The 20,259-nt window shown below is 45.8% G+C and overlaps 2 protein-coding genes across 2 annotated transcripts; one reads left to right on the forward strand and one right to left on the reverse strand.

Moving 5' to 3' along the window:
- Positions 1-2,053: 2,053 nt before the first annotated feature.
- AICDA (activation induced cytidine deaminase) lies at positions 2,054-4,234 on the forward strand. The gene is made up of 4 exons (XM_030947397.1): positions 2,054-2,239; positions 3,282-3,552; positions 3,704-3,819; positions 4,119-4,234. Exons 1-4 carry the CDS (start codon positions 2,054-2,056, stop codon positions 4,170-4,172), a joined length of 627 nt encoding a protein of 208 aa, XP_030803257.1. The 3' UTR covers positions 4,173-4,234.
- A 7,548-nt stretch (positions 4,235-11,782) lies between these two features.
- Positions 11,783-16,778, reverse strand: LOC115903149 (C->U-editing enzyme APOBEC-1-like). Its single transcript, XM_030947410.1, has 5 exons — positions 16,688-16,778; positions 15,936-16,037; positions 14,525-14,552; positions 13,754-14,139; positions 11,783-11,976 (listed from the first exon to the last, which is right to left on the reverse strand). Exons 1-5 carry the CDS (start codon positions 16,776-16,778, stop codon positions 11,783-11,785), a joined length of 801 nt encoding a protein of 266 aa, XP_030803270.1.
- Between the last annotated feature and the right edge of the window lie 3,481 nt (positions 16,779-20,259).

Below are 20,259 nucleotides of genomic sequence, written 5' to 3' on the forward strand. Positions count from 1 at the left end.
AAACTTAAAAAAAAAACTAGAAAAGGGAAAGTCTGTTTTCCCTTATGTTTTTGATGTGATAAAAAGCATTTTTCCGTATGGTTTTTAATGAAACATCAACACAATTGTAATTGTTCTTCTCCTGGCTTATGTGTTTCTTCAGCAAGCAGTTGCCATGTGCACAAGGCTCTGCTCTGTTTTCTGCAGTTGTGGCACACCCCAGGTAAGTGCTTTGCCAGCCTCTGACCTACACACCTGTGCAATTTTCTGGGTTATCCTTTCTGGACAACCTGGGAATCTGTCACCACAGAACAGATCCCCACTCCAGCATCTCTGTTACAGGGCAGTCTTTTCCATACCCCTGCAATAACACATCTAAGACTTAGAAACCTGTGGTGAACAACTGGTTGATAATTTTGGGGAGAAAAAAAAATTGGGGAGACCAATATGCGTGTGAGTGTGTGTGTTAGGAATATACACAGGTGTTTGCACAAAGGCAGGGAAATAGGGTGAATCCAAGGTGGTAGGGAGTGAGTCAGCTCCAAGAGTGAGAAAGATGGTGAAGAACATACAGTGGGTATGGGAAACGGGCACACCCCATGGACATCCAGAGAAAGGGGTGACGGAATGCAGTGGGATCAGCTCGTGCTCTGCTCCTGACACAACCTGCAACACACCAGAGCAGGACTGCAACAGTTCTTATGGGACAGTTCTAATGTGATGTGCTTCTGCAGGAGCCTGTCAGCACAAAGCATGGCATAGCAGAGTGTGTGTGTGCTTCCTCTTTCTGTGTGAGCAGGACAGGCATTTGTGCACTGCAGGCTGAGGGAGACAGGGCAGGAAAGAGGCGTTTGCCTCTCTGTGGGACAATCAGGGCAGCAAGGCTGCCTGAGGGAGAATGTCTGTGATTCAGGTGAGGAGCAGTAGGGAGTGACACACAACCTCAAATCACATCACCAGGTAGCAAGAGGATGTGCATGACTGTATGAATGAGTACCTGTGATGCAGTGGCCATGTGTCAGGGTGCACAAGGGACAGAAGCTCCTGCAGGGGCAGAGAGGATGCCTATTAGCTGGTCATTTAAGTGCTCTGCAGTGCTCAAGTTTTATGGTGACACTAGCAAACAGATGAAGGGTGTATACAAGTGCCTAGACTCTCAGATTTAAATTCCTAACAAACCCAAATTCCCCCTTTCTACACTTCACTGGAGATCCTCCGGAAAACCCAGCTCAGTATCTCTTCAACTTACCCCAGCTTAAACTGAACGTCAGCCTAACAGTGGGAAAAGATGACAAAGGACATGATTATTTTTAACCTATTCACTTCTGTTTTGCATTGCTGCGGGGGAGGTGAGTATCTCACCTCAATGAACCCAGCTGCCTGTGTCCCTCCACTTGGCAGTGAGGCTGTCAGAGGTGGCTCATGACTGCCTTACAGCCTCCCTGTGCTCCTGCTGCCTCTCCCCAGCATGGTCCCTGGGCACAGGAGCAGGCTCATGCCAGTCTTGATGTCTGTCTGCTGTGGAAATGGTACTTGTGTCTGGGGAAGTGTCAGCATGGCTACCATTTACATATTCCATCAGCTGCTGGATGGCATCTTTCCCTGCTCCTGCATATTTTCAACTCTGCTCTTCTCTTAGGCACTGCTTCGAAGGCATTCAGTCCAGTCTTCTCTGGAGAGATTCTAGTTTGGTCCATCCCTTGCCCCAGTGGACTTTCTGGATTTCATATAGCAAAAATAACATCTCTTGATGGCTGAACTCCACACCTTCTCATCTTCACAGGTCTTCTCAGATGCCTTCATCCTCCTCCCTCCCTAGTGTCCATGTTCTGGATATTTTCAGATATTTTTACACTCTGCCCAGCCATAGTTGCTGTTTGACTAATCACTATTAATTGACACACCATTTCCACTCACAAAGTCACCTGCTTCATCCCCAGAGTCACGTCTGCATCCTTTCCCTAGAACATTTCATGCAAATTACCGACACTCTTCTCATACAGAGAGGCTTGGATGTGAAGGGGATATTTTTGGTGCTGAGGCCTCAACAGAGACATGGTAAACAACTGGCTGCATGAGTAAATGTAAATTCTCTCTTGTCTTCTCCTGCAGCATCCTCATGCAAAGGAGACTCTTCCTCTACAACTTCAGGAACCTGCGCAAGGCCAAGGGCCGGCGTGAGACCTACCTGTGCTATGTGGTGAAGCGCCGGGACAGCGCCACCTCCTGCTCCCTGGATTTTGGATACCTGCGCAACCAGGTGGGGGAGGGAACACCCTGCCAGCCTGTTCTGGAGCCTGCAGCTCCAGCTTGCCTCGGGCAGCAGGGAGCAGAGGCCTGTGACAGCAGCGCAGGCACACCTGGGCCCTGTGCAGGTGCAGGCACACCTGGGCACTGTGCAGGTACAGGCACACCTGGGCACTGTGCAGGTACAGGCACACCTGGGGCTGTGCAGGTACAGGCACACCTGGGCACTGTGCAGGTACAGGCACACCTGGGGATGTGCAGGTACAGACACACCTGGGCCCTGTGCTGGTGCAGACATACCTGGGGCTGTGCAGGCACAGGCACACCTGGGCACTGTGCAGGTGCAGGCACACCTGGGGCTGTGCAGGTGCAGGCACACCTGGGAGCTGTGCAGGTGCAGGCACACCTGGGGCTGTGCTGGTGCAGGCACACCTGGGCACTGTGCAGGTGCAGGCACACCTGGGGGTGTGCAGGTGCAGGCACACCTGGGCACTGTGCAGGTGCAGGCATACCTGGGCACTGTGCAGGTGCAGGCACACCTGGGCACTGTGCAGGTACAGGCACACCTGGGGCTGTGCAGTTACAGACACACCTGGGGCTGTGTAGGTGCAGGCACACCTGGGGCTGTGTAGGTGCAGGCACACCTGGGCACTGTACAGGTGCAGGCACACCTGGGCACTGTGCAGGTGCAGGCACACCTGGGAGCTGTGCTGGTTCACACCGTTTGAGGGATGCAGCCTCCGGGTAAAGCTGTACTTTGTGCTACCCCCGCGTGTGTTACCAGCGAGATGCCCACACCCCCTGCTGCTTTTCCAGTCTCCCTACCTTCCTGCTTAGCTCCCGCCCATCCCGATCGTACGTCCCTCCACATCAGTGCCCACCAGCGCTTCCCTAGCCCTTAAGTACTGCCGTGCCTTGTCCCCGTGTGTGCTGACCCAAGAGCACTCCCTGCACCTTGCTTCTCCTCCCTCACACCCCATGCAGGCCAGCCCTCCCTCCCTGCCCCTGTCACTCCCTGCTGACTCCTGGTCCCCGTCTCTCCCGGTTTCCCGAAGATGGGCTGCCACGTGGAGGTGCTCTTCCTGCGCTACATCGCAGCCTGGGACCTGGACCCGGGGCGCTGCTACCGCATCACCTGGTTCACCTCCTGGAGCCCCTGCTACGACTGCGCCCAGCACATCGCCAGCTTCCTGCGCTCCTACCCCAACCTGAGCCTCCGCATCTTCATGGCCCGCCTCTACTTCTGCGAGGAGCGCAAGGCAGAGCCCGAGGGGCTGAGGCGCCTGCACAAGGCCGGGGCACAGATCGCCATCATGACCTTCAAAGGTGAGTTGTGCAGGCAAGAAAGAGATGATGGAGAGCCAAGGGGTGTTGGGGAGAAGGTAGGGCAAGGAGCCAGAGGAGATGATGCAGAGTGTGGTGATTTAGTGATCAGTGTCCTGTTAAGCACCCTGTAACTCCCCTGCACCTTGCACAGATTACTTCTACTGCTGGAACACATTTGTGGAGAACAGGGAACAGGCATTCAAAGGCTGGGAAGGGCTGCATGAAAACTCTGTCCATCTTGCCAGGAAACTTCGACGAATCCTCCTGGTAAGGGCCAATTCTCCTTCTTCTTTTTCCAGTGCCTCTCCCCCCAGCTTATTCCTCTCTTCCTCACTATAATTACTCTCTGCACTTGCTGCTCATCCCTGCCATCTGCCATTTCATTCACTCATGTGTCTTCATCCTCCACATCCCTTATACCTCTTCCTCCAACTTTCTTCATCTCTCCTCTCCCTGTTCACTTCCCCCTCTTCCCCCTCTCATCCCATCTCTTGCCATTCCTTCCTCATATTCATGGGTTCTTGCTCACTTGACAACTGACCTACCATTTCTATTTTGTCCTGCAGCCACTGTATGAAGTAGATGATTTACAAGATGCTTTTAAAATTCTGGGACTTTGAAGTGAAAGTCATCAGCAATCAGAAGACTTCACAAACACTCGCTCTTTGATGTCCAACTCTCTCCCTTACAACAGATCTTTCTCCTCTTCCCTCCTGACGTCTCTCTTCCTTCCAGACCTGTGTCTAGAGATAAGACTACCTTTACTTTTTATTTCCAAGGAGAATCAGGCTGATCTTGTGAAGACACCTTCCCCAGGCTCACACCTTATCCATTGCTAACTGGGAATAGCCAGGACTGCAGTGACATTGCCAGAGAGTGATTTGCCTCCCCTCACTCCCTGCAGAGCTAATCCAGGTGATCCATTAAATGGAGCCCTGGGTTTAGCCTTGCCCAAATGGGAGCAGACAGCCTTCAAAGCTGTTTGTGTGGCTGTGTTCTCACTGGTGCTGCACTGACCTGCACATTTCATGAAGGCTTCAGGGAGCACATTTTTTGGCTCTTAGAGCTGCACTATACTCAGCTGCTCTGTGTTCTCCCCTGTGAAATGGTTTAGTTGTCCTCCTGGATGCTGGTAGGAAGTGAAAACCATCACGGCTGAGGTGGTACAGCTTATGTATTAACAGCAAAGTTGACCAGCTACTGGAAAGCTCAGCTGAGAGTGTTGAAGTGAGTCCTTGACAGCCAAGGTAGCTCAGCTTGAAGACTTCACATGGAGCTAGCAGGTCTCTCTAAGAGGATTGTGTGCAGAGCACCACAGCTCTGACTGTGTGGAGTGCTCTTCATCCTCTGAGCATTTCCCCCTAGACCAGACATGCAATGTGCTCCCTCCCCAGCCAGCTGCCTCTACTGGAGGCACCTTTACAGTCCCATAGTCTTTTGTTTTTCCCAGTTTTTTATTGCCCATAATATGGTCAGCAATGTGACTCTACTGAGAGCTGGCCAGAAAAAAATCCTGGCATACGCAAAGCTCTTTGGCCTGCAAAGAGATATCTTCTGTGGGGGCCAAAACCTAACCATCCTCCTGCCTGGCAATCACTCTGTTTCCACTAGGGGACCCCATTAGCTCCTGATCTGGTGGACACAGTCTTTACAAGCTGAAGATATAGATTCACAGTACATGCCTGCTCACCACCACCTTCCCACCCTCTGAATTACAGCAGGATTGTCCCCCTCAATCCAACCTCTTGGGGCTTGCACGAGGCTAAGTGTGCCCCACACTCTGGTGTGCTCTGTCATTTCCTTCATGGTGGCTGCAAGTTCTCTGCTCCATCCTGTTCCTCTTTCTGGGTAGGGCTGGAGGCTCCTCAGAACACCTCCCCTGGTGCTGGGACAGCAGAGCCCTGCCCCTACAGGGCCTGCTCCTGCTAGCAGAGGTCACAACCAGCTGCCTCGCAAGCTTCCTACAACTTCAGGCTCCCAAGGCACTCTCAGCTTGGGAAATTTTGACCAGCAATAGCAATGACAGTCCTTTGCAAAGCATTAATTTGCAAGCATGGTGTTGTATATTTGTTTCATATGGTGCATATTATTTATATAAATAAAGGTCTTACAAACAAGCATCTGGTTTTGTCTTTTTTTTGGTGTCATGTGGGTGAAGGAAGTATATTGGACACTGAGGATTGATATGTCACCTTTTCTTTCTGATTTCTGGAGGTACAACCTAGAAATATTAAACTGTCTTCGTACTTTTACTTGTAGCTTTAAAGTTATTGACAATGTCACCCAGCAGATCAAGGCAGATAAATTGTTCGGGTACTTTGGACATGCTACCAAAAACCTCTGAAGTTATCTGAGATGCTTCTTTCATTGATGGCCAGCCTATTGTGCCCATTCATGACTCATAATTGACCACACTGGACACAAAAGGGCTGGCAATATGCTTCACAAAACAAGAAGAGAAGCAAAGATGTATAAAGAATCTTCATCTTTCAACTTTTGACATGTAGCTGTACAACATCATTGTCCTTCTCAGTGAAATTGTTAGAAAAAACTACCATTTTCTTAAAAAGGGGTTGAGATACAAGTTTTCCTTAAATTTTGACTAACGCTGAGTTGAAGATACTTGTTGAAACATGACGACAGCTGACATTGTACAGGAGGAGAAAAAAATGTAATGAGTAAATGCAAAGAATCATGAACTAGATTAGAAATACATCCTATATTTAGATTCTTCTGAACATAAATCTGATTAAATTCAGAGTGGACTCTAGAGTTAATCCATGTGATTCAGCTATAGGAATTTAGCTCTTTTGCACACAAGATTGTTTTAACTGCACTTTTTCTGTTCACAAATACCAATTCATATTGTTTGTTACAAGCTATTCTTTAATTTGGCTTTCTAAATTAATTCAGCCTCAAACGCTTTAGGTGTCTCTGCCAAGAATAACTCCCTGGAGGGTGACTGTTATGCAGTAACATTACTTTATTAACCCAAGATATTTTTCTTGCTTTGGAGACTGTTTATATAGTGAACATTTCACTACTGATTGTATATTTTTGAGAACCACTTGTCTTTACAGCCTTATGGAGATTGTGGGTGTGCTGTTCTAGATGTCACTCTTCTTTATATGCACCTGGGCAAAAGCTAAGCTCTCAAGGGGACTGTGGCAAATATACCTGCAGTCCCAGCTGCCTGAGCTGTGGGAAATGGGGACTTGTGATTTCTGGGAGAGCATTTCTTCCCCACACTGTGGGGAACAGCCAGACCAGGGGCCTTGGTGCTGGCTGAAAGCCCCAGTCTCATTTGATCAACACTGCATGGTTTGCAGCAATGAACTCTGAACACAAGCACATCCAGGTAGCTGTGGAGTCCTCGATAAGAGAGGAAACAGGAAAAATGGGATGGCAGCTGGTGTGGACAGCTGGGCATGGCTGCCATCTCCTGGTGCACGGGGTATCTGCCACCCTGCTGAGGGTGTTGCCTTGAAGGGGTGCTGACCCATGCTGCAAACAGCTCCCAAAGCCTGTCTCTGAACAGCCCCAGAACATGTCCACAGAAGAACAGGACACTGACATCATTCCCACAGCTGCACAGAGCATTCCTCCAGGTCAGTACACGGTGTCCTTGGACTTTGCAGTAATGAGAAACAGATTACCACTGAACAATGCAAAGGCACACTCCAGACCCTTGCAAACACAAGCATGGCTTCTCCCTCCTTTTCTCTTCCTCTGCTGCGTGCTGGTACTTGGAAATCAGGATAGAAAGGGGTTTCAGGGTCATGGAATCTCCCTTGCTACTTGTCCCTTCAGGGGGGTTTCAGTCGACATGTATTTGTGTCCAGCATTGTCTTTGAGTACATTTTTCTACTCTCCCTGGTCCTGACCCTTTAGCGTTTCTAGGAGCAGAAATGTCATTATTTCTTCACATATGTATTAAATATTCACAGTGATGGAAGTCAGATTTGGTTCACAGAAGAAAGATGAAGGGATTTGGCAGAGAAGAGACCCTTGTTCAGACAATGTGAGCAATGAGGAGCAGAGCCCCTGCTGGGCAAGGAGAAAGTGGGTTGCTGCAAGAGCCGAGGTCATAGCAGTGGGGAGGCACCAAAGGGTGGCAAGGATTCTGGAGGCTGCCTTTGGCTTTTAAACCTCTCATACACTTTGTCTTAGGCAGGTTTCCCCTCAGGCTTCCAAACCCACATCAGATATGGCTAAAACTCTGTTGCTGTTGCTGCTGTTGCACCCAAGTTCCAGTGCAGGGAGGGTGTTGATGTGTCCCCACTATAATCTTGCCATTAATTCACACTTAAGAACTATCCCAATCTACAGCACTGTTTTTACCAGTCCAGAGGGCCAGAAGAAGATGAGAGCAGACCAGCTGCCTTCTGTGGTTGCCTGTAAAGGCTCCCAGTGTGGTAGACCCACCTCTAGGCTTCACATGCCAGTAGGAGCACAGCAGAGATACAGCAGATTGCAAATTCACTCTGGCAGATAAAACTAGTGTGAAAAACTTCACTAGGCTGACTTGGAACTGGCAAGCTTCCAAACAGAGCAGAGAAAGTTTGTCCTCCTGCCTTCAGTGGAAGGGGCTGAGCCCTGGGCATGAGTGTTTATGGACCCTGCTGTACTAAGCTGCATGTTGATCAAGGGATTTGATTGCTCCTTAAGGAAACAAGGATTAAATACTATAATGTCCAGAAAGAGAGCATGTGACATCCAATATGAGGCCCTAGACAGGGGGAAGAAAAGTTTAGCTGTGCTATACATTGTTTGGAGTTGTTTTACTTGTCTAACGTAAGAGACACTCCCCAGCCAGCTGTGCTCAGCCTTAGATACACTCCCACACTGTGGGGACTGGAGCTGCTTCCTCAGCCTGCAGCTTTTCTGGCTGTCTCAGTAGTCTGCTAAACATCTGGAGATTTTTGCATGGCCAGAGGATGCTACAAGCATAAATAAACTGGAAGAGATAGGCACAGCTCCCACCAGCCCCTGCCTTGTTCTTCAAGTTATCATTTGTGCATGCGGGGGATCCCAGCACCAGCACATTCCCCACTGGGATCACACAGTGGGCCTCCTGCTTGAAGAGGCTGGGAATCATGACACATGGAGCTCCCCAGATGATCTACATTTTTTGCTGTTCAAATTCAAAACTGCTGCAAGACCCAACACACCTGTAGCTTCTTTTTGCCTTCTTCCAATAGAGAGAGCTCAGAGCTTTCAATATCTCCTACTTCACCATTCCAGTCTGTGTTTCCAGCTGGAAAAGCAGAGACTTTTTACTTTTTTCCCCAGTTTGCAATGAACACCTATGTCTCCAGAGTGTGGAATTACAAGGGAAGGATATCTACCAAGGAGGTAACAAGAAAAGCAAAGTTTCCACAATGTTGACGTCTTCCCTTTTATTACAGTGGTTTTACAGTCATAAATAAAGTGTACACTCATAAATAAAACCTTAAAATGAAGCATTACTACAGTATTGCATAAATACTTTAATAGTATGAAATATATTTTGAAACATACACACGTAGCCATAAAAGTGATCTTCACAAGAAATTCTGAAAGCAAGAATTCATTGCTGAGTACTTCTTTGGAACAGATCAGAGCATGAAAAATATTACATGCTGGCCTCTCAAGAGGACACTTGCAGAATGTGATTGCAGAATCTGCAGACATGGAAGGCCTGATTGTGGGGCATGGTCTCCATCCCCACTGGACTCTCGAAAAGGTCTGTAAAGACCAGAGTGTCCTGGATGCCTGGCTGCATCATCCGAGCTTCCTGATGGCTTCTCATGCACTCCTCCTGTTCTGTTCAATACTTAGCAATGCCCAGACAGTGAAAAGAGTCTTCTCTGGTGGCAGCAAGAAAGTTAGCAAGGCTGCAGAAGAAGAGACTGCCAGGGACTGGCTTTTCTGGTCTTGTACTAATGCATAAGCTGAGCTTGAAAGAATGGTAGTGATGCTCGTTAGCATTCAGTTTGCCAGAAATGGAGGAAGCTCCTATGGAGGAAGAAAACAAAAGTTAAAAATTTGATATCAAAATCTTAAGCTGTCTCTTCAGCATGATAGAGAATTTGAAAATAAAGCATCTGCTCCAGGATATCACTCTGATCCTCCTTCAGTGTGTTAAATAATCTGCCTCAAGATACATTTCTCCAGACAACAGGGTAGCACCTCATAATTTACTGTGCCATGTACGCCACTTCTAGAAATACAGACTATTTACAAACAGAAATATTTAAAAGGTTGCAACTGGCATAGTTGAATGCAGGGGAAGTGAAGTTGGATCCTGTGGAAAGGCAGATTTTTGGGGGTGTTAGAAAGGCCCTCCCCAGGGGTTTTTAGTCGCACACCATGTTCGCAGCATGGCTAACTCCAAGGCTGGATCTGGCAGCCCAGAGGGAAGTTCTCAGTGTCTCTAGGGATGGAGGTGACAGCCTCTCCAGGTTCCAGTACAGCACCATTGTCAGGGGAGACTTTTTCCTTCCATCCTGCTGGAATTTCCCTCACTGCAGCTTGCATGTGTCACCTTGTTTTCTCTCTGTGCGTCACTGAGGAGAGTTTGGCTATGTCCTTACTGCCTTTATGTAGTGGAAAACTGCAGTTTTGCACTAAGCTCCCACTTAGCCACCTTCTCTATAGGTCAAGGAAAGCCTGTGCACTCAGCCTCTCCTCATAGGGCAAGTGCCCCCATCCCCTGCCCTTTGCAGTGGGACTCCACCAAATCCCCTCTGGTTCCTCAGTGTTTTTCTTCTGCCAGGGAGGCCAGGGCTTGATGCAACCGTGTGTATTTCTCTGGAGTACATGCCTGGAACTCACTCACCTCATTGCACCCCTGCATAATTAGTAAAACGGGGCAGGATGTTCAAAGGGGCTGAGCACAGAGACATTCCCAATCCTTCTGTGGAGGGTTGGTGGTTAGAACTATTGATGATGGGCCCTGTGCATGTTTATTTGAGGGGTGGTTTGTGTTTAGCTGAGACAGCAGGGCAGTTGAGCAAGTGCCTGACTTCCAGCAGCCTTCCCAGCCGGCAGGACTCTGCAGAAATCATCGAGGTTGCCTGGCTGGGACAGGCAATTTGTTAGCTGGCTCTTTAAAACCAAGGCCTGAAGGGCAGATTCCCCTTGTACCGCTGTAGGGGACCGTGCTGAGTCAGCAGCAGTTTGTCAGCACTGAGGAGCACTGAGCAGCCAGCTCTGCTCAGCTCCCGGCAGGCATCGCACCGTGCGCTGGATCGTGCGTTAGCTGCTAAATTATTGAATCATCTCAGGCATTAGGAGACTCAGAAAGGCTGAACGCCAAGGGGAAAACATCTCCTAAACCATTACATTGCATAAAGCACTTCGTTAGATCAGCTGATTGACTGGATATTGCTACTGACTGTGTATCCTGTCACCTGAATGTCTTACACAGGCAAGAAATGGAAAGGTCAGGTCTTGACGTACTGAAAGTCCTGTGTAATGTTTGAGGTGGATGGAACTGAAATGAAGTGAATGTGTACCTTTTCCTCAGCCAGAAATAAAACAAGGCGATCAGAGCATCCTACAAACAGGTTAGGTTTGTGTCTGTGACTCTAAGTCCCTGCCAGCAGTTTTGTGCATCCCTTCCTCTGCCTCCTGATATCCATTCTGCACAGAGAGACCAGTTCAAGCAAGAACTGGCTTGCCCCATAAAGGGTGGCTGAGCCCCACAGTTTACTCCAGTCCTGGTCTTCTCTCCTGTTCACTAGACCACTTCCTCTTTCTCAGTAGGATATCAGGCTGTACAAATAACTTCTGCAGTTGTATGGATTGCAAGAAAAATGGAAAGCAAATCTCGGTCATATTATACTCTAATATGTAAATTCTGATCCTGAAGGTAAATCCACCCATCTGGGCTTTTGAACTTGCTCAGAACTTAACTGAACTCCATGGCCCTGTCCGGAGGCAAAAAGAGAATACTTGAATCATGATTACAGAGCTGAAGGAGCTCCTGGGGTCAAATAGCTCCGGTAAACTGCAAGCTAATGAACTGGTAGCTGATTCATGCAAAGGGTTGAAATTATGTACCCTTTCCTTAGTTAAAATCTGAGAGCAGTGCTAAATCTCTTCTCTTCTCTGCTCCTGGCCAAAAAGGCACAATGTAGCAGCATAGTCCTTTGGCAATCCCTTGCCTGCTTGGCTCTCTGTTTATACAGCTTGAAGCATATGCTTATTTTTCCTACTATCATTTCTGCTAACACCATTGCTGGGATCATCCAAATCTCCTTTTCCTTGGATTTTTTGCATTTATTTTTGCTCTTGGTGTTTTTTTCAGGTGTCTACTTACCAAAAAGATATGTAAGAGTTCTATGCTACTCAGAATGAAGTATAAAGTGACATTCTGGGGCCAATAATCATCTTCTCCAGGTTGGTGTGCAACAAAATTTCTCCAGCAGTACCTGTAATCTAAGAAGAGAGATACCCAGTCACTCCTGATGAAGGGATGCCCAGTTCTTTCTTCATTAACATGTCGGTGAGTCATTTGTTTCTCAGTAAGAATACAGTAAAGGACAAAGATATTCATACAAGGTGTGCACAAATAACTACACAAATAAGTTAGTGGAAAGGGGAACCAAAACTCTGCAGAGTAGCAATATGTCTAAAAATGAATTGCCAGAGAGAGAAATTGATCATTGTGGTGGCTCGGGTAACCCTTATCACAAATAGCATGCTCTGGCATAAAGCCAAGAGAGAAGGAATCAGCAAGTGGCAGGAGTGAAAAGGGAAGTGGGACAGGCAGTCAGAGCTAGTCAGGCTCTCCTTTTGGCAGCCTTGTGCTTGAGAACACAGCTTTGGTAAGACAAGATGCTTCAATCATGAATCTGTCTGACTTATCCAAATGATCAGGGAAAAGCTGGAGTGAACACTCTAACATTTAGCAGCTTCATACTGATCTTAGTGTTGATAGGATGGCCAGAGCTTCTGACAATGCTCTGTGCTATAATCCCAGAGCCAGCGCCCCCAATATAAGTAATGTCCTTTAAGATTACATTTGATCCGGTGGGTTTCATAGCTCCACACCCCAGTGGTAAATATCCACACAGGTGTGTGAGGTTCATCTCTTCAAATATACATTCCTTTTTGTGAGCTGCTTGTCTGGACTGTTTTTACAGCCAAACATTACCAGGCAAGCAAGATACACACAGAAAAAGGCAAGACACATCTTCTGTGATGCATCATCTGAAAGCATCCTTTAGACAAGTTTCCTACTCTCCTCCAGCTACCAAGGGAAATCAATTACTTGATGCAGCTGGCAACTGATCTGCATGTGTATTCTAGGAGGGACAGGGTTTTACACTGCATATAAAGGAGGTGTGCATAGCTAGAGAAACCTTCAGCCCTTCCGATTTGGCAAGAGGAAATGACCATGCTGGTCCTGCTGCTGTACTGGGGAAGACTGGGGAAGAAATAAGGCAGAAGAGAGTGACATGTTTGCACTCACTAATCCTCCCTGTAATATGTAATGTAAAATAATTCATGCTTAGGGGGAAAATGTATAAAAAACAAAATTGTAAAATAAATTAAACATCCAATGAGCCTCTAACCACAGACAACCCAGAAACAGATTACCACACCGAAGTTGCAGAACTCCTGGTGGCAGCAGGAAAGAATGCCTCATAAACAAGTAAAAAGACCTGGCTGGTGAGGAGATGGGACTCACCCGGAACCACAAGGGAGCACCCAAGGACAATCAGTACTTTATAAATATCATAAATCAAGATAACCTAAATCGTCAAAAACATACATCTGAATACCCAACTTCTCCTGACATGATCAGCACCCGCCACCACCCAAGAAACAGCAATTGTCCAACCCTGCACAGTGAAAAGAAACTTCACGCATATCTGGGGTGACAAACGAGGCAGCTCTGCCTCAGGCATTAAAAACTCTGTAAAACAGCCCTGCTGGAGACAGCATTCGTGAACAGAGGGAATCCGATGTGATGGAAGTCGGATTTGGGTTCGCCCAGTGCCGATCTTGGGCTCGACGCTGTCTCTTTGGCTGTGGCTGTCGAGGACCGTGTTTTCGGTCGCAAAAATAAAATTCTTTGCAGTTATTAATTTGGCTTTCTTGTTGATCATTCATAACACTCCCCAAAGCCAGCCATCAATCACCTCTGTTACAAACTAAGAGCGCACATAATCCCAGAACTTTCAATCCACACTTAGAGTAGCTGGGTTACCTTCAAGGTTCATGATACGTATAGCGACTCCATTCATCATCAGGTCACAGAGACCTTGTCGGTTCCGTGAATCTCGGGGCCTGAACAGCTTGGCTGCATATATATCCAAGGTCACGTTAGGGCGTGACCTCAGGAACTCCAGAATCCTTCTGCAGCAGTTTCCACAGGGACTAGTTGAAAGGAACCAGGTGATGGAGCAAGGAATTTGTGGCCTGATATTGAAACGATTTTCCAGGAAGTTGATTTCAGCATGTTGTTCACCATTGTTCGAGCACCAGTTCCTCCGGACAGCACGTCTTCTCCGCCTGATTTCATACAGCAGGTACACCTGTCCATTTTGTCTAGGTGGAAAATTTCTTTGGAAGACTCTTGGCTCCATCTTCCACCTGAAGAAGAGTACCAGCAGTACTGTGATCCCAGCACTTCAATAACGTTTGGTCCCATTGTACATTGCCTACTCTCAATATCAGCCAGGACTCCCACTCCCAGCTTTTCCCATCAGAAATGAGCAGCTTGAGGAATGTTGCAATTTAGCCATCTAGAGCTGGAATTTGATGAAAGCTTCAGAAAACCCCCAGCACCACCTCGAGAACTGTTGGGTGGGTAAGCAAACTCATCGCCACTCAGAGATCAGCACCAGTCAAAGCAGTAAGGCAACTGGAAAAGAAAGATTGAGGAAAGGGATAGTAAGAATAAAACAAGGCAAAAGGATGTCTCTGGAAATTGCCAAGTAGCTCAGGCAGAAGTGAGTGACAGAGCTACATCTCTTACCCTTTGTTGTTCTCTCTGGATGAGGGACCTGTGTAGAAAAGATTTGTGAGTAACTGAGGAGAGCAGGTCAGAAAACAAAATTTCCTCTACCCTTTCTGTCCAGATCCCTTTCAGTTCTATGCACACCCTCTCAAATCTCTTTTCTCTAAAAGGGGTCCATAAGTAATCACAACACAGCAGGATAGGCACTCTGGGATGCAGGAGGTGTGGACTCCTACCTGGAAGTTGAACTTGATGGTTGTTTAAACTGTCTTGTACACGAAGCCTTGCTCAGTTTAGCACATTATGGTTGATTGTGTGAATACTCAAGTTTAAATTCCCTGATTTCAGCAGTACTGCATCTGTTTTTCCCTGACTAATCAAAGAGCAGAATCAAATGTCTTATCCCTTTAAATTTTCCAAACCGCTTCTATGAGAACAGGCAAAGCTTGAGCCATTTTCTCATTGGTACTCATAATCTTGGCAATCCAGACAAAAACATTTCCACAACCAACTTCCCATCTTTACTTAATCTGTAACTTTCAAAAAAACTAAAATTAAATCAGTGCCAAGGAAAAAAATACCAGTACAGAAAGGAGGGTAACAAATACATACCGGGTGGCAACACAGCCCTGCCTGATTATACACATTTTATCTTCCATAGTGGCAAGCAACTTTGGCCCCATGACTTTTTCATCCCTTCCCAGTTGAGGGTCTAGAGGAAAATAGTTGCAGGTGATCAAGGCTACTTATTTGTTTTGTAAAAATCCACCAACAGGAAAATTAAGAATCTAGGAACCATCATTTTATTTTATAAAATATTTTTTAAAATAAAAATTATTAATTTTATTTTTCATGTTTGTTTTTATGAATGATACATAATATAATAAAGATCTCTTTTAAGATATACTTAGAATTAAGATACTAAAGGCATTTTTCTGCATCTTAGCTCTTGAAGATGAGAAATTCTGAATTATACAGAGTAAAATTACATTTTAACATGAAAAATTAGTTTTCCACATCAACAGAGACATGATCAACTACTCGCACAGCCTTATTGCCCTGATTCTTTAAGAAGAATATTCTAGTTATTTATCACAATGAAAATAAAATAGATGAATACATAAGCTAACTAAATTGCTCCATTCTTAAATGCCTTTGAGATCTCTTTTCACAGTAAAAGTTCTTTTGGATTTTGAATTCTTCCTGCCATTCCAAGGTTAACAAAATTATGTTAATAGTTTGAAGCTGGACCCAAGACTCAAGATACAGTAATGTATTCAAAGACATAAAGCACAAATCCACATCTGTCTCCTACGTATCCTCGTGCCAACAACACACATTTGTATCTACACTCCAGTCTTTAGATACAACTACAGTAAATATCTTGATTATTGAGAAATAGGACTGCCTTTCACATAAATGTACTTACCTCTGGCACTGACAGCAGCCCTGGGTATTTCTGGATTTGTGTATTGCTTCCTGGAAGACTGGTGTGCCTTTATAAGTCTTACATTAGTTTTAGTTTCTATTCCTGAATCAGAATACTGATCTTTGGGTCTTATTAATGCTGCTGATTAGCTGAGCATTTCCTTATGGTGACTTTCTTCACACTTGTACTATCCAGCTGGCTGAAGCTGAAAGCAAGCCTCTGGCAGCAAAGAACTGCAAATGGGGATGATCCCACTCAGAAACTGATCTGGCCTTGAGTACAAGGTTACCTTCCGGGTACCTAACAGGTGAGCCACTTTTTGAAGTGCAGACAGAAATTACATTTCTTTTTAAACTCTGGCTCCAGAACAGAATCGCAGGTCTTCTCTAGTCACCCCAATGTGACAACGAGAGAACAACATCTACACAAATGGCATCGGGCCACACAGCTGTGGCATGGCACATCACTTTTCTGACACCCAGATGCCACGAGGAAGTTGAGCAGAGCCCAGTGGAAAGAGTAAACAGAAGACATCATGTGCAGAACCTGCGAGCCTGTGGATCTGCAGCAGGTGATGGTGGTCACTGCCATTTCCCTTGGTGGGACTTCTCCCATGGAGTTCCAAGGACTGCTCACACCCCCTTGAGCCTGAGTCCTCACAGAATCAAGCAGACATCCCATGTGTGTGACCACTGAGCTGCGGTCAGTGACTGGGCAGCCACTCTCAGGCTGACTCTAAGCAAGCTTCTCACCATCCAGGAGAGTTTGAAAGTGGACACCTTGTTGTGAGGGAACATCCGGATATTTTTGAAATATCACAACTCGGAAGATCTCTGTACTCATGTGGACACTGAGAGCAAGACCTGAGCCACCTGTGGAGTATCTGCAGAAGCTATTGGTCATGATATCACTTCACTGATGCAAATAGAAGAGGCATTTTCCAGTGCCCCGAGAAATCTGCTCAGCATTATGAGCTGGGCATCACCTTACTGTGATCAGTTCTGTAACTCTCACAAGATGCAGCAAAAGAATATTTCCCATTTAACCTGAAAAATTCTGAAACTATGCTGGTTTCTAGTGAGAAGCTTTCCTCTGACACACCCAAAACTGGCTTGCAGAGGAAAGGGATTACAAAAGAATTCTTCACATGCCTTAGGCAGCATCAGTCTCTGTCACTCACAGTTTTTCTGGTTTTGTGACAAAATTATTTTTGGCCTGATGGACAATGTAGAGATTGCCATCCTTGGTGCCAAGCCAGATGTGGGATTTTAAAGTTAAGGGAGTGATTTATTTCTATTCTCTGCAGCAAGCTCTCAGTATTCTGTTGTTAAAAAGTGTTCCGTTTTCCACCAGGGCAGAAAAAAACCCTGGAAGTGTACACGAATGGTGAAGTTCAGAGGGAGTGGGGATTCAGGCACTGGCAGGACTCTCTGTCAAGGAGAAGAGTGGTTGTGGCAGGTCATCAGGCAGTGCCAACACAGAGTCTGCCCTCGGGGCCGCTTCTGCTGCAAGGTCACTCCTCACTTGTCAGCACAGAACTGTTCCCTGGTGGTTGCATTATTTCCTACCACAGAAGAGTGAAGGGGAGCAACTCAAACACTCAAGAGATTGTTGAAACAGAACTGTGATTGGCTAATATGGTTTTGAGTTTCATGAGCGTGATTCTCATTGAGAGAGGAATGCTTTGGTGCTGTAGAACTCCCTTCACTGCCCTGTCCTTAAAGTACATATCTACAAATAAGCAGGGTTGAATTAGGCTTAGAGATGATTAGTCTGATTAGTCTGCAAGGACTGCTTGATTAGCAGCAGTGTGACAAGAAAACCAGCAATGTGCCACAGAAAGTGGAGAAGAAAAAATGTCCGAGCAAGGAATCAGCAATGCAACACTTTCAGGTGTTTCCAGGAAGCTGAATGTGCTGTATGAGATGATGGAAAGCCAAAATGAAAAAAAAAATTTGGAAATATTGCTCTGTTAGCCTAATGTGAGAAGACTAATCCCTTCTCAATTTAGTAGTTGCTTTAGCCCAAATAAAATCAGGAAGACAAGGCTGCCACACAAGTGAATTTTCATACTTCTAGGAGAACTTACACATTCTGTTTGTGGGGACTAGGCTTCAGTGAGTCAAGAGGAGGATGAAGACCTTCAAAAGGATCATACAACTAGGTGGGACACCTGTTCTTTGATTTTTATGAGCAACCAGCAGCAACCCAGTATCCCTTTAAATTGCTAAAGGGTTATCTATATAGGTGAAGTCTCGTATTACTCAACTGTGGTAAAAAATTTTATTCTACTTCTCATGCAGTCAATTATGTCCCCTTACAGAAACTGCTTAAGGTAATGTAAGAGATGAATGCAGAGGTGGTTTGTGATGTTGAGCTGTTGGTAAGATCTGAATATATCTCAACCTCACCAGGAATAGGATTTTTTAAAATAACCACCACTCTCATTTGTATGCCCCGTGAACCTGAATGCATTTTGGAGGAACATACACAGCAAAGGGTACATAGAATGGTGGATAGACACTTACTCATGCCTCCTTCAAACACCAGCTTCCTCAGACCTTCATGAGAATATTCCCTTTGGTGGTAGTAGAGACATGCTGTATACATATGATGAGATTCAACAGGGAAAATAATCTGAAAGAATCACAGTTTCTTCAGAGCATTCTATAAAGGGCCTCCAGGATGCACACTGGGTGACAGAGAGGTGGACAGAGCATCAGGGAGCTAGGTCCCTTCAGATGTCTCCCAGGAAAGAGATTGCAGCAAAATTGCAGCAGAGATTGCAGAAATAGAAACATATGGAAGAAATTTAGGATGATGGACAGGTTAGAGGAGAAAGAGGAGCACAGAAGGAAAGTTAAATCAGACATCAAAGAAGACAAAAAGGGACAAGGCTTGAATCAGCTGAAATCCTAATTTGCAAATCTCTGAGGATTTTACAGGTACCAAGCTTTTTATTCTCTAGCTGGATGATCTATTGGAAAGAGGTGAGACTCACCAAGTGGAAGTCTGGAAGCAAAGAGAAAGGTTAAATTTAAATGTGACAAAATCCTGGGGCTTCTGCCACAGAGGCTTAAGTATCAGCCTCCACTAACAGGCTGCCTCCTGGACTTGATTTGAAATGGTAAATCCTGTGTTAGTTCAAGTGTTTCTGCTGCTGACACATTTGACAGTAAAAGGAAAATCCACTGTGTGTTTACTTGGATTTAATGGAGTTTTCTCAGTAGGTATCTATATTTTTTTATGGAAAGAAAAACCACACAGAGCCTTTTGAGATTCATTCTGTGACCTCCACATTTAAAGAAGGCTAAAATGTGTTTCTGTATGAACCTATGAGCTCACACTCATGAAGATGCTTACAGATATTTACAGATATGTGTATGCACAATAATGGAATAATGCATATAAAAACAAGCTTGTAGATACACAAACACACCTCCTTGGCAGCATATTGCTTTGCAACTCTGATAAGCACACCCATCCATGAATCTTTTATCTCTCCCAGTACCTTTGCTTTCATTTTTTCTGCAGTCTGCACAGAATCTCCACACTTTGCTGAGACTCTTGCTCAGCCTCCATGTGTGGAAACCAAAACATAAGAGATTAAGATAACTGGTGGCACCCTGCCACTGCTGGGTGAGCCTTATGAGGCTGACTCTGAACAGTGAAGTGGAATGGCAGCCAGCCACAAGGATGTGCAGGCAGAGCTCTGATGCGGGCAAAATTAAAAATAATTGGCTGGTGGGAAGGGCTTATCTGCATGCTTACTTGGGTAACAAAACATCCTGATATCCTTGTAATATTACGAATTCTTTCACAACTGGTGAGGTTGTAGAAATTTCCCAGCTCATTAAAGATACTTCATGAGGAGTCAGTGTGAAAAGAAAAAGCTGCAAGTAAATATATCTTGTTTTACTTATCTATTTTGGAAAGTTTTTCTACTCTAAGCAGTCCTTCTACAGTCTTCTCACACTACTTCAAGTCACAGAAATTCTATATATTTATCATTCTGATTTTGCTTCCTTTCTGTGTCTTTGTTTCAATGCACACACTCTGTCAAAGCACGAAGCAGAACAACAAGTACCCCAAACCCTGTGGGGATTAGTGCCCATGCCCTGCTTGTGAGCCTCAGTCAGTCATCACACAACCACCAGAGTTTTAAATATGAGGGGGGATCACATAACCAGGTGGATTTCACTTGAGAGAAAGCAATGATTTTCTACAGGTTGTACCAAGGAGAGTGTTCAGAGCAGCTCTAGGAACTTGCAGCTCTGAGATTTTCTTTTCCAAGCACTCAGGGATAGCTCAATGCCAACAATAT

The sequence above is a fragment of the Camarhynchus parvulus genome, chromosome 1 (assembly GCF_901933205.1).
Source record: "Camarhynchus parvulus chromosome 1, STF_HiC, whole genome shotgun sequence".
Classification (NCBI taxonomy): Eukaryota; Metazoa; Chordata; class Aves; order Passeriformes; family Thraupidae; genus Camarhynchus; species Camarhynchus parvulus.